The sequence below is a fragment of the Diabrotica virgifera genome, chromosome 6 (assembly GCF_917563875.1).
Source record: "Diabrotica virgifera virgifera chromosome 6, PGI_DIABVI_V3a".
In the NCBI taxonomy this organism is placed as follows: Eukaryota; Metazoa; Arthropoda; class Insecta; order Coleoptera; family Chrysomelidae; genus Diabrotica; species Diabrotica virgifera.
In genome coordinates this window covers 82,853,602-82,868,502 of record NC_065448.1, presented here as the reverse complement: position 1 = coordinate 82,868,502, position 14,901 = coordinate 82,853,602, and the positions used below count along the sequence as shown (strand labels likewise).

General features: G+C 32.1%; 1 protein-coding gene and 1 long non-coding RNA gene across 4 annotated transcripts in view; one reads left to right on the top strand and one right to left on the bottom strand.

Moving 5' to 3' along the window:
- Positions 1–10,703, bottom strand: part of LOC114339997 (zinc finger protein 678-like) — a 111,482-nt gene extending 100,779 nt beyond the window's left edge. For all 3 annotated transcript variants that reach the window (XM_050653455.1, XM_050653454.1, XM_050653453.1), the window contains exon 1: positions 10,142–10,703. In XM_050653455.1, coding sequence (XP_050509412.1) covers positions 10,142–10,454 — 313 coding nt within the window. In that variant the 5' untranslated portion in view covers positions 10,455–10,703. The remainder of the gene's footprint in view (positions 1–10,141) is intronic.
- Positions 10,704–12,485: 1,782 nt separating this feature from the next.
- LOC126886542 (uncharacterized) lies at positions 12,486–14,411 on the top strand. The gene is made up of 3 exons (XR_007698675.1): positions 12,486–13,012; positions 13,073–13,268; positions 13,331–14,411. It is a non-coding gene; the product is annotated as an uncharacterized LOC126886542 (long non-coding RNA).
- The last annotated feature ends 490 nt before the right edge of the window (positions 14,412–14,901 follow it).

Here is a 14,901-nt window from a genome sequence, read left to right as displayed (position 1 = left end):
ATGTCACAATAGGGAACTTGCATACAATTTCAAATTTGAAAAAAATGGTATAAATCACAACAGAACATAATTTAGAACCTGTATCAAAGATAAAAAAGTTTTGTTTGTCTTTCGTTTGGCCCCTAAAGACGACTAAAAATTCAACTGATACCAGCCACTCCGAAACGCGTCGTGACGTCACGGGGTTGTATGTTTACATTCTACACCAATTGTATATACAGGATGAGTCACCACTAACGGGACGGAAGATTACAGCGAGATGGTAAAAGATTTGTAAAAAAATTTAAATTAATAGTTTGTAAATTGATGAAAGCTACATTTTAAAATTATTTTGAAATATACAGGGTGTCCCAATAAATGGCGACGTATCAAAGTTATATTTTTTCTTATGGAACACCCTATATTTTATTATATTTTTAATTGTTCGCAAAAAATAAGGTATAGTTTTGTAAGGCTTCCCTATACCTATGTACAGAGTGTTCTGAGTTATGTTGACTTTTCTTAAAATTTAAAGTTTTTACTTTTACATTTAAATGGTTGGATACTGGTTGAATGTATTCCATTATTGATTATTGTATTCCATTATTGATTATTACGCATTTATTTACAGAGTGTTCAAAATTTACAGTTTCATTATTAAATTATTCAATATGTTATATTATGCTTATTTTAAATGGAACACCATATATATTAATAAATAATTATACTAAACAGATTTACCTCTTTCGAATGGTGCATGGATGTCCTATACCTAGGTCTCAAAGTTTTTGCGTAATTTGCAATTATTTAAATTCTTAATCTGTAAATCGATTTTAAAACAAAAGATGTAATTAATTAATGTCATTGTATGACATTGTCATTTTATGACAGTACGGTCTGGCAATTATCAAAAATATAAACATCCGTGTATGATATTCAAATTTAATTGTTCCTAAAAATGAACAATCATGCTATCTACGAAAGCCACCTAGGTCCCCAGGATTGACAAAGATGGATTTTTTTAAATGGAGTTATATTTAAAATATAAACTAGACATGAATTTGGGACAGCCTTTATAGTCAATAATAAAGTCAAGCATTTGGTTATAGATTTTAAGCCGATTAATCCACGAATGAGCTGCTTAAGGATCAGGGGCAATTTCTTTAATATAAGTCTTATTAATGTACATGCCCCAACAGAGGACAAGGAAGACGAAGAAAAAGACGAATTCTATGATGAATTAGAAAGAGCATATGATAGTTGTCCCAGAAGTGACATTAAAATAGTAATCGGTGATCTGAATGCAAAAATCGGAAGGGAAGAAATATATCTACCGCACATCGGTAAATATAGTCTCCATAATAATACCAATCCGAATGGACACCGAGCAGTCACCTTCGCAGCCGCAAAGAACATGATCGTAGGAAGCACATGTTTTCTACACAAAAAAATACATATGGGAACTTGGACCTCGCCCGATGGATTAACGAACAACCAAATTGATCATATGCTCATAGATGCTAGACATTTCTCAAACTTGATGGATGTCCGGACCTATTGAGGCGCCAATATTGATTCAAATCACTTTCTAATTGGCACAAGAATTCGAGCTAGAATCTCAAACGCGAAGAAGGAGAGAAGTACCAAAACAACGCGCCTTAATATTGAACTCCTCAAAAATCCGCAAACGGTAGAAAGGTTTCAAAACTATATCGAAACTAACTGCATAATTAATGAGAATCTAACAACCAGCGAACAATGGGAAATGTGTAAAAGTAATATTAAAGACGCAGCAAATAATATTCTAGGACCAGCGAAACCACCATCACGCAATGACTGGTTCGATGCTGAGTGTGAGGACATTACAAGAAGAAAGAACGATGCATATAAACAGATGCAGCAAAGAAGAACCCGAGAAAAACAACAAAAATATAAAGTCCTTAGAAGAGAAGAGAAGTGCATTCATAGAAGAAAAAAGAGAACTTATGAAAATAGAATACTGGAAGAACTTGAGGCATTAAAACAGGAAAATCAAACAAGAAAATTATATAAAACTCTGAATAATGCAAGAAAGGAATTCAAACCCAGGCTAAGACTATGTAAGGATAAGGAGGGGCACATACTCAATACAAAAGAAGAAATATTGAAAAGGTGGGTGGAACACTATAAAGAACTACTTACCATCGAAGTAGAAGATCCAAATCAACCGAACCCAAGAGCAACCAACAATACACCATTAGAGCCTCCATCAATTCAAGAAGTACGGGATATAATAAAACACCTAAGAAATAATAAATCTCCAGGAAGTGATGGTATATCCGCGGAACTTATTAAATATGGAGGTGCTACCCTGACTAATCAAATATATAAAATAATACTGAGAGCCTGGAATGAGGAACAAATCCCGGAAGAGTGGTGACTTGGAATCGTTTGCCCGCTACACAAAAAGGGTGATCAATTGGAATGTAGAAACTATAGGGGAATAACCCTCCTTAATACAGCTTACAAAATATTTTCGAGCATCTTATATGGTCGCCTAAGTGCATATTCAGAGGAGCTTCTTGGAGAATATCAAAGTGGTTTTAGGACTCGTCGATCAACAACAGACCAGATCTTTGTGCTAAGACAAATACTGGAAAAAACCAATGAATTCAATATCGACACATACCATCTTTTCGTAGATTTTAAATCGGCCTATGATAGTGTCCTAAGAAATAAATTGTATGAAGCCATGGATGAATTCCACATCCCTGACAAACTGATAAGATTGGTTAAGGCTACAATGCGTAAAGTCGTTTGCAAAGTCGAAATACAGGGCGAACAATCACAGGCGTTTGAAACGAATATTGGGCTGCGACAGGGAGATGCGCTGGCGTGTCTCCTCTTCAACATAGCTCTGGAAAAGGCGGTCAGAGATGCCCGAATAGACAACACAGGAAATATTTTTAATAAATCATCCCAAATTTTGGCATATGCCGATGACGTGGACCTAGTTGCCCGCACAACACGCAAACTAGAAGAAATGTATACCACCTTCTCAAATGCCTCAAAAAATATGGGCCTGACAGTAAACGAGAAAACTAAGATGATGGCATCAACACCCAACAATAGAGCCAGAAACATCGGTCACCAATTCTCTGTTGATAACTCTACCTTTGAAGTGGTGGACAAATTCACATACTTAGGCTCCCTGATCACCAAGGAGAACGTCATGACGGAAGAAATCAAGCGAAGAATAATCCTAGCGAACAAATGCTATTTTGGACTGAGTAGACATATGAGAAGCAGAAACTTAAGCCAAAAAACAAAAATAACCATATACAAAACCCGTATACAACCAGTGTTGACATATGGATCGGAGACATGGACCATCTCCAAGGCAGATGAAAACCTTCTGCTTATATTTGAACGAAGGATCCTGAGAGGCATATTCGGTGGCATCTGTGAAAATGGTATCTGGAGGAGGAGGTACAACTACGAGGTACACCACAGATATAAACATATATTTGGTGGTAAAGACGTAGTATCTCTTATAAGAATAGGAAGACTAAGATATGCAGGACATCTAGCAAGATCACAGCTTAACAACCCTCCTAGAAGAATCCTTATGTCACAACCTGTGGGAAGTAGAAATAGGGGTAGGCCAAAACTTAGATGGAAAGATGGTGTAGATGAGGATGGGAGAAAAATAGGAGCAGCAAACTGGCAACGGTTGGCAATGGATAGGACTGACTGGCGTTATAGACTTGGTAAGGTCGAGGCTCTTTCATAGGGCTGTAGAACCATTGATGATGATGATTTAAACTATTGTATATGCTACACTTCCTACTACTCAAGATGATATTATGAAATTAAGATATTTCGAACGCTTTTGCCTCTATAACACCACCTATGTTAAATAATGTAAGCAAATCATTTGAAGATAAAATCGCTTGTTGTATTGCACAAGAAAGCAAACATTTTGAACATCTTTTACATAACTGATAATTTTTTACTTATAGTAAGTTGTGGTTCATTTTGTATTTTTAATTTATGTATTTGTTTTAATAAAATTCTTTGTTTCGTTATGTATTTAATTATTTTCAACAACGAAAAAATTTATTTTACAAATCAGCAACTAAAAGTTTACATTTTTATTTACAACTGCACTCGTTTATACCAACTATGCCAGATGATGGGTTTAAAAATCGAGAGTGACTCTAAAATAAATATTTTTAAAATAGATTTACCGTTTAAGAAAATTGTAAATTACACAAAAACTATGACTCCTAGAAATCCTAGTTATAGAACATCGATATACCATTCGAAAGAGGAACCTGTGTTTAGTATAATAATTTATTAATATAGAGTGTTCTATTTAAAATAATCATCATATGACACATTGACTAATCCAATAATGAAACTGTAAATTTTGTACACCCTGTAAATAAATGGGTAATAATCAATCATGGAATACATTAATTATAAGATAATTACGAGACCGTATAGTGATAAAATGACAATGCGATACAATGACATTAATTAACTACATCTTTTGTTTTAAAATCGATTTGCAGATTAAGAATTTAAATAATTGTAAATTACGCAAAAACTATTAGACCTAGGTATAGGACATTCATATACCATTCGAAAGAGGTAAATTTGTTTAGTATAATTATTTAATAATATACATGGTGTTCCATTTAAAATAAGCATCATATGACACATTGACTAATCCAATAATGAAACTGTAAATTTTGTACACCCTGTAAATAAATGGGTAATAATCAATCATGGAATACATTAATTATAAGATAATTACGAGACCGTATAGTGATAAAATGACAATGCGATACAATGACATTAATTAACTACATCTTTTGTTTTAAAATCGATTTGCAGATTAAGAATTTAAATAATTGTAAATTACGCAAAAACTATTAGACCTAGGTATAGGATATCCATATACCATTCGAAAGAGGTAAATTTGTTTAGTATAATTATTTAATAATATACATGGTGTTCCATTTAAAATAAGCATCATATGACACAGTGAATATTCCAATAATGAAACTGTAAATTTTGAACACCCTGTAAATAAATGTGTAATAATAAATCATGGAATACATTCAACCAATATCTAGTTATTTAGATGTAAAAGTAATTTTTTTATAATTTCTTAAATAACTTGAGAATAAGCCTTTTTTTAAAACTCTACATTTTAAGAAAAGTCAACATAACTCAGAACACTCTGTACATAGGTATAGGGAAGCCTGATAAAACTATACCTTATTTTTTGCGAATAATTAAAAAATGCAATAAAATATAGGGTGTTCCATAAGAAAAAATATAACTTTGATACGTCGCCATTTATTGGGACACCCTGTATATTTCAAAATAATTTTAAAATGTAGCTTTATCAACTTACAAACTACTGATTTAAAAATTTTTTCAAATCTTTTACCATTTCGCTGTGATCTTCCGTCCCGTTAATGGTGACTCACCCTGTATAATTTTAAATTAGACATGATAAACGTCAGTAAAAAATACAGTTATGTGACGTTAAAAGTGTTTTTGATCGTTTGAACTATTCATAGAAAATTTGTACTTTTACAAAATGGTTTTATTTTCAATAGTCCTTCTTTCCTTTCCTTCAAAAACTGTATCAAACTCCAATCTCAACAAACTAGTTTATATTATTACAACGACATATGATAAATGTAATTAGAATATAAATATTTTTCCTTTATTCCTCGACGACGAGCTGGGCAAATACCCAAGTAGGTGGAGGCCAATAAACTAAAGAAGAAGAAGAAGAATATACGTAAATATAACCATAAACGGAACCACATAGTTCTTCTTCTTCTTCTTTCTGTTTTTGGTTTCGCAGCAAGGCGATTACCAGCACGATTTATTGGCGATCTTGACATAGTCTGGCTCTAAGCCCGGAATGGGACGTTTCATCGCCGCCGGTTCATCGCCGCCGTTTCGATGCCGCCGGTTCATCGCCAGTCCATTTCATCGCCGGCCGTTTCATCGCCAGTTAGTCAGTTGATCTTGTATTATGGGAGATGACAAGAAACGACGTTAAATTCAGTTCAAAACTTATGACAAATAAATAGATGAAAAATATTATTATATTCATTTACTATTCTTTTTCTACTTCCCCTAAATTTGACACTAAACAGTATTAAATTTGTAGTGTTAAATTATATTTTATATTATAAAAGTTTAAAAGTCTATTAAAAGATTAAGTATGGCAACGGGAATGGTCATATCTCGCATTTCCTAGAATTCCTATTTAATACTAAAAATAAATAATAAATGTAACTGTCGAAAATTGGTCGAAAATTTGGAAATATATCAGTTAGCGATTAACTGACTGGCGATGAACCTGCTGCATCAAAACGGCCAACTGGCGGCATCGAAACGGCGGTGATGAACTGGCGGCGATGAAACGTCCTAGACCCCTCTAAGCCATACCAAAATCGCTGAATATGTTCTTGTAAGGCTTTTGATGAGGTGTGATGATATAGTTAAATGAGATTAATTATTGGGTCAGGTTAAATATGATTAAAAATTAAAACATAAATTAAATGACAAATAGCAACATATAACATGAATACATATAAACAGTTGACATATGAACCACATAGTTAAACTCTGTGATGTCACGGGTCGTTTGAACTATTTTAAGATAAAGAGGACTTTAAATTTGTACTTCCAAGTTATTATGAGTTTTTGAAGTGTGAAATTTTGGAAATCTCATCTTATATTTATTAAATAATATGATTTATTAAAAACTAAAACTAAAACTAAAAAAACGCTTAACAGCCTGTTAATCAATGAATAATCTCAGAATAGCTGACAGTCCATTTTGACCACCTTTTGACAAGCAAAACTGGTTAATCACCTTTCGGAGACTCAAATCAATTAGTAAATTTTGCGTCGAAACGTTAATAAAATTTATCAAACACTTATGATCGGCTGTAAACTAACGAGTAATCGTTTTGTCAGGGTGATCAACTGTTGTTAAAACTTGTTTGATTGACGTTTCTGAAACTCAAAATGCATTTAATCTATTGTAATCTTCGATTACATAATTTTTACACTGATCATTTTTTTGGAAACCGGGCGTTAGTGCTCTAAACTGTGTTGCAAACACATGCTAAACACAGTTGCTCGAAATGACATAGTATAGTTTACCTCTGAGGTCCAGATTTACTACCAGATTATGGCCAGTTTCACCAATGATGAATAGTAGTTTATTCAATGAATAAAGATATTCAACCAATAAAACTGACATATCTATCTTTCACTAAAGTCAAATAATTTTTTTTTTTTTTATTTAATGGCATAGACATTAGTCATTCAGCCAGTTGCAATAAACAAAATACAATCCTAATCCTAATACAAAATAAACAGAAACAATATAGTAACACAATAAATAATACAATACAATAATAATACAATAAAAACAATAATGGAACTCTGATAAAGTGATAAAACATTTATGACAAAAAAAAAGATGCAAATCTGAACTTAAATCATAAAAAATCTCATGCCCACGTACAAATCTTATAGGACTGTGAGTGTATCTGACAAGAAATCTATAATGATATTGTATATTTGTTGTGAGCCTGTAGCCAGCAAAGACTGTATATTGAATGGTGCATGCATATCAAGTTGAATTAAATTTTTATAGAGAGAGTTTGAATGCTGTTGAAACTTAGTACAGTCAAAAAAGATATGATCAAGATCACCCTGCTTTCCGCAATGTTTGCAATTATTGTCTTCAATCACATTTATTTTATATAAATGACTTGGATAGCAAGCATGCCCAAAACGTAATCGATTTATAGTTGTTATATATTTACGTGGAGCTTTAAAACTCTTAAACCATGTATTTTGTGGAATCACTGGTTGTAAAGTGGTGTATCTTGTGGGGTTTTTTAAGCAGTAAAGATTCCATTGATCTTTCCATATCGATAGTTGGTTTCTTTTAAAAATAGTAATAACATCTGATACACATAAAGAATATGACAATAAAGTGCCTGATGTTATACTGGATTTAGCTAAGTAGTCTACATACTCATTATGGTAGGGGAGCAAAGTATGCTAAATGTGCAGCCACTCGAGCGCTTTAGGGACCTATTGGGTTGTGAAGAGTAGGTCCTAAAACCAAAAAAAGTTAAGTAAAGTTTTCCATTTTAGTGGGCGCTTGCCATTTTTTAATTTAATTTTTCATTTCCAACAATCGTTTTTTCCGATTATAACGCCATCTATCCATATTTCGGAAAAATGTTTCGAATAAAAGTTACTTATTTTTACGTAAGGAATCCAAATCTGCAATAAAAAATGGGGCTCCTATTTAAAATTTTAAAGTAACCCCCCACCCCACTCCCGTGGGTTGTTGTGTTTGGTACCATCCGATAGATTTTTTAAAAACATTGAATAAGTGTATTTTACAGTTTTTCGATCTGATGTTCATTTTGCGAAATATCGCGGGATTCGTATTTAAAATATTAAATTTACCCCCCACCCCTCTCCGTGTGAAGTCGTGTTTGGTATCATTCGATAGATTTTTAAAAAATATTGAGCACATATTTTTTAGTTTTTCGATCTGTCATTAATTTGGTGAAATATTCGCTTTTTTCTTGTGAAACTTTGGGGCTCACCCATTTCCTTATGCCCGGCTCAAATCGTCAGATTTTTGAAATATACACTCTTTTGCATGTACTTAACTTACCTTATCTTAATCTGACAATTTCGAGTTTTTTTAAGGATAGATTTTTTTTTCGGGCCCCCCTTAACGAACTCCCCTGTGTTAAGAGCCAATATATGGTAGAGGTACATCTGCAGTGTACCAGGTTTCTCCCCATATGATAATCTGACGCGCTCGAGTAACTGCAAAAATCCCCGCTTGGGCTCCCCTACCATTATCTTTGAGTCCAATATGTGCCTTAACCCAAATAAATTTTATATTGAAGCCAGAGTCTTCTAACTGCTTTAACATATCCTTTATTAAAAATATGTAAGGATTACTAAATGTTTTGGGCAAAAAAGTATTTTTGATATTCTGTAAAACTGATAGGCAGTCTGAAAGAATTAACGTTTTTTTAGTATAAGAGTTTTTAATATATTTCAACGCTTCGAGTATGGCCAATGATTCCGCAGAGAAAATTGAAAACTCATTGGGAAGTTTGTACTTGAATTCGAAACCTCCTGAGGGTAAAAAATACGCACAGCCAGACCCTTCTCCTGATTTAGATGCATCTGTGTATATAACTGTTGCATCACTGTAGCAGTTCAAAATAGATTTCAGGATATTGTTGCTGATTATGTTGTTTTCGTTGTATGTGGGTATTATTACATCAGTTTTATGGAAGAGAGCAAAGTAGTCTAAGTTTTTGTCTACTGTGTTTAATTCCTTTGACAAAATAGGATTGTTCTGTAATGCAGTACATAAAGGCGGAGATGGTTTTTTAATCCAATACTTGTGAGTAAGATCTGATTCGTTAAGATGACATATACTGGAAAATAATTCGAAATTTGTAGTGTGTGCTTTAAGTACCCATTTTTCGCTTAGTAAATTTCTTCTAATCTCTAAAGGAGGCTCAGAAGCTTCAACATGTATTGGTTGTATAGGAGTAGATCTCATAGCACCTAAACAGATTCTCAAGGCAGAGTTTTGGAAAACGTCAATTTTTCTTAAAAGGTTTTTGGAAGCAGAACCGTAGAGAGTAGCACCATAATCTATAATGGATCGTATATAAGCTCTATAAAACAATAAAGATGTTTCAACATCGCAGCCCCACCACACTCTAGTTGTCATTCTAAGGAAATTAATACCTTTGCTACATCTATCAAATTAAGTCAAATAATAAGACTTATTTTATTTATTTATCAAATATGTAACTATTTAATCTTCAAATAAATTGACAGGTTAGCCTCGCTTTAAATATTTAAGTATAGCAAAGAAAATTCACCAGTATTACCGTAATTTATTAAAATTGTATTGAAACAACAAAAATATAATTGACTAAGAAATTTTATTCAGTGAATAACTATTCACTCATTTATTTGTTGTTGGTGAAGCCTGGACAAAAAGAATAAAAATTCTTATTTCAAAGAGAATTATAAAATATCACAACTCTTTGAGTTGAACTGTAAATATACATACCATGTTCACTGCTTTGACTTCCTTTAGCAGTATGCTCTGGTTTTATATTATGAACATCACTATTAAAATACTGGAATTGTGATAAATCATCTTGATTCTGTTCAAATGTCATATCCTCAACTGATAATTCTGTTTTAATTTGGTCCAAACTAATATCAAAACCTCCATGTCCATAATCTTCAACATGTTTATAAAGATCAACTGGAGCAGGTTCATTCTTTATGAACTCAGGTTTGACAATAATATTACTCTCAACCTTAATATTTGTTACTGTTGTATCTTCATTTCCCTCTTTTCTTTCCGTATTATCCATGGAAATCCAAATTTTAATATTTAGTAATAAATTATAGTTTATTTCTATATTAATGTGAATTACCTTTTTTTTTAAATAATAAATCAACTAGCTAAAAGGTATGAAGCTCAAAATAAATCTGACCAATAACCATGTTATTACTACTTTTAATAAATGCATACATATAAAACAAATTATTCAATAACCATTTTTATTAGTATTATTTTGTTGTAAATAAATTTTGGAAAACTGAAACAACAAAACAAAAACAAATAAATGTCATCTGATGTGTCAAGAGTCAAGATGTTCACTGGTCACGTGGTCACTGAGTCACTACTGGGTGCATTCAGCCATAGCCACCTTTACTTTACAAGCCATGAAGAGAAAAGGGCAACGTCGCAATTGATGACGTCCGTAGTCTGACTTTCGGACTACCGCTTTCGAAACTACGACTTTAAAGTACAAATTCTGGTAAAATTTATAGTATTTTTTGAATCGAACAAGAAAATATTATTAATTGAAAGTTTGTACAAAATAATATTAAAAGTAATTCCTTGTAAGTAACGTTTATTATACAAAAAAAAAACCAATAACAAGAATATAAACGGGATTCATTTTTTTCGAATCCTAAGAAAACTAATAAGTATTTTTCAAAAATTTAAAAGCAGAGTGAAAGATTACGTTAGGACCAAGGGCCCAAAGTCCCTGAAAACTTCTATGTTTATTTTAATAAGTTACAGGGGTGAAAAACTGGGAAAATTTAGTGTGATTTTTAGTTTCAAATATGTCATTAAAAAAAAACTTTTTATTCATTCTAAGGGACTTTTGGCCCTCGGTAATAAAGTAATCTTTTATTCTGCGTTTAAATTTTTCAAAAATACTTATTAGTTTTCTCAGAATTCGAAAAAAATGATTACATTTAAAATACAGGCTTCAAAATTTTTCATTTTGTTCCTTTCCCCTTAAAGTTTGTCGCACTGATTTGGAAACACCCTGAATTGATAAATAACAAATCTTGTTGTTAAACATAAGCGAATTAATCAAAAAAACAGAATGTTAAGAAAACCGGAGTCTATAGTTGGGTTTTAATTTCAGTATTTTATAAATGCCCGGTACACCATAAAAATTTAACTGGTTAGCAACAATATTATTACAGCGGTATTGTTAAAGACTTAGGGCCGGTTGTTCGAACGCTAATCAACAATGATCACTATCAAATATTTAATTACTGTCACCAACTGTCAATGTCAACTTTTATTGGGTTGCTGAAATCATAATTATTCATTACAATTATGAAATTACTTAATCAATTATGTTAATAATTGTTATGTTAATTTGATTAACTAATCTCATAATTATAATCAATTATGTTTTCAGCAACCCAATAAAAGTTGACATTGACAGTTGGTGACAGTAATTAAATATTTGATAGTGATCATTGTTGATTAGCGTTCGAACAACCGGCCCTTAGGCTATAACATATTAAAAAAAATCACTTAAATCTGCCAACAAGTTTAGGAAATATAAGACATTAAAAATGGCAAAATTTTTAAGTGGACGGATTTCTATATGCACGCAAGTTTATATAAAAATATATTATATTGAACTAAAATCATCTTAATAACATACCTTTTAATGTTCTTTATAATTTGGAGCACGAAATATTGTAAAATATTTCAGTTTCTCTGTAAATACAATGAACATTATTTAAAAACAAATGAGAACTGTCAGAATTAATCGGTCTACCAATAGATGTTGCCAAGTTTCAACTTCATGGCTTGTTAAGTAAAGGTGGCTATGATTCAGCAGACGCAATCGCTAACTAATCGATTAGTAATCGATTTGTGATTTTATGCTGAATGCCACTTATGTGGCATTCGCGAGATTTCAGTTTCTCCAGGACTTGTGTTATGGGAGAATTTGGGGAGAGATTAAGCCCCGTATTCATAGTCGGTACTCAAGTCTGAGTCGATGCTTAAGGTCGACCTTGAAAAAATTTGTATAGAAATTTGTATAAGAATTTGTTCAAGGTCGACCTTAAGCATCGACTCAGACTTGAGTACCGACTATGAATACGGGCCTAAGGCCCGTATTTATAGTCGAGTCTCAAGACAGCGTCGATGCTCAAGACCGACCTTGAACCAACTTTGTGTTTTATAAACCGATCTCGAGACACGACGTTGTCTTGGGAAGTGTAAAATGACAGCTGAATCTCAAGTCATCGATCGACCTTCCTCAAGACCGCGATTCTAACCTAACTTTGTTTGTTATTGTTTGAATTTTGAATATTTTAAATTCAGTTCCAACATATATTTTTTGTTTTTCTAATTACAATAAAAATGTATGAAGAAGTAAAAGCATTTTTAGAGTTTATTGATAATATTGGAGAAGAAAATCGCCCGGGAAGTATACAAAAGCGATATATTCAAGATAAAAATATAATCTAAACTACAATGGAGTGTTACAATATTGAAGTTCATCAGCGAATCAGCGCATTAACTTAAACAATAAAGGTTTTATGCTACTTATAGGAATATAACCAGTTTTTATGAGGAAACCCACTTTCCAAAAATGTACAGGTACTGTAAAGACATACAATATATGTTATTCAGGCTCTTATTATGTAAATGAATTTGTAGGTACTAGAAGAAATTGAAATTATGTATATTATTGTTCAACAACAAGGTTATCAAGTCATTGTATATTTGATCTAAGAGCATTAAGAGTGAAATTGTGAAATGGAAAGAAGTGAAATTCCAGGATTATTAATAGGAATAGATGACAGTAGTGGGTATGCATGCAGACACTATCTACTTACCCCAGTATTACACCCTGGTATTTATTGATAATTGCTAAATAAATAGTAGGTTATTTAATAGACATAAATATCTTTTTAGGTAATGATCAAGAAAATAGGATATTTTTACCATAGTACTCATGTGAGAACAAGAAATGTAGAAAAGCTATTTGGAACCTGGAAAAGAGAGTTTCCTTGTCTTCAACAAGGTCTACAAACCAAATTATATACATGTCTTGCAATAATATGTGCTACAGCAGTACCTTACAATCTAGGTAAATAATGATCTGGTGGTAAATAGACATGTTAATGATCTGGAACAATCTCTAAATTTTTGGTGACATTTTTTTCAACAATATTTTGTATGAGAATACATTATTGAATACCTACTCTTATTGTGTTTGATTTTTTTGTCTATTATTTCTCAAAATGTCATCATGATCATTGTTCGACAGCCCTTTTTGTTTGAGTTTTGGTCTCTTGAGGAATACAGCTCCATTCCAATCTATTTCAGGATTTGTTCTTGCAATTTTTTATTTTTAAAATATCAATGTCTTATTCTGTTTGTTCCTTATATCTAATCTATAGTTCTCTCGTTATATGTCCAGCTGACATTTGTGTGTTTATTTTGGAAAGTATTTCATATGTTTCCATCCTTCCTCTTAGAACGTGGTCCTATTTTGATGAATGCATATGGATCGTGGTATGCCCTGTATAGTTCAAAATTATATTTCATATGCATCTATCCTTCCTCTTAGAATGTGGTCCTATTTTGATGAATGTATACGGATCGTGGTATGCCCTGTATAGTTCAAAATTATATTTCATATGCTTCCATCCTTCCTCTTAGAATGTGGTCCTATTTTGATGAATGTATATGGATCGTGGTATGCCCTATGCCCTGTATAGTTCAAAATTATAGCTTCTCTGGTCTTCATATTTTAGATGCTATTTAGCCTGATTCTAGTGCTTTATCGTTGTTTCCAGTGCTTTATCAATTTATCATCGTTTATTTTACCTACCTGTCTATTGCTACTCTACTATTGTACTTTCACCATATTTTTGGAATATAAATATATAGTAACCTTCTGTCTTTCTCTTGTTCAACTGGAATTTGTTTATTTATTCTGAGAATACATTATTGAATCTGTATTATGTTAGATATATTATTTTTTATTTTATTTCTTAATACGTATTTTTTATATTTTATTTTAAAATAAATGAGTATGAGTTTCCCTCTTCTTAAATAAGTATTTATTTGACAAACCTTTCCTTACCAAATATAAAATTAATTACACATCTGGACCTCGGAGGTAAACTACACTATGTCATTTCGAGCAACTGTGTTTAGCGTTTGTTTGCAACAAAGTTTAGAGCACTTAGGATGGTAATAAAAATCTGATATATCCCATAATTAGTTGAAAGACAATATGACCATATTTTAATGATAATATATAACCAATGTGTATAATCCAACTAATAAAAAAACACCATGTCGACATAGTGTAGATTACCTCCGAGGTACAGGCGTGTAAACAGCAATACTGTGATAAGCACTCTAATAACGAGCAAAATAGCACAAAAAAAATGGAAAACATATGTGTGTTGAAATAAAAAGAGATGTAAAATTATCTATAGGAACCTATAAATTTACATTACATAGTTTGTCAC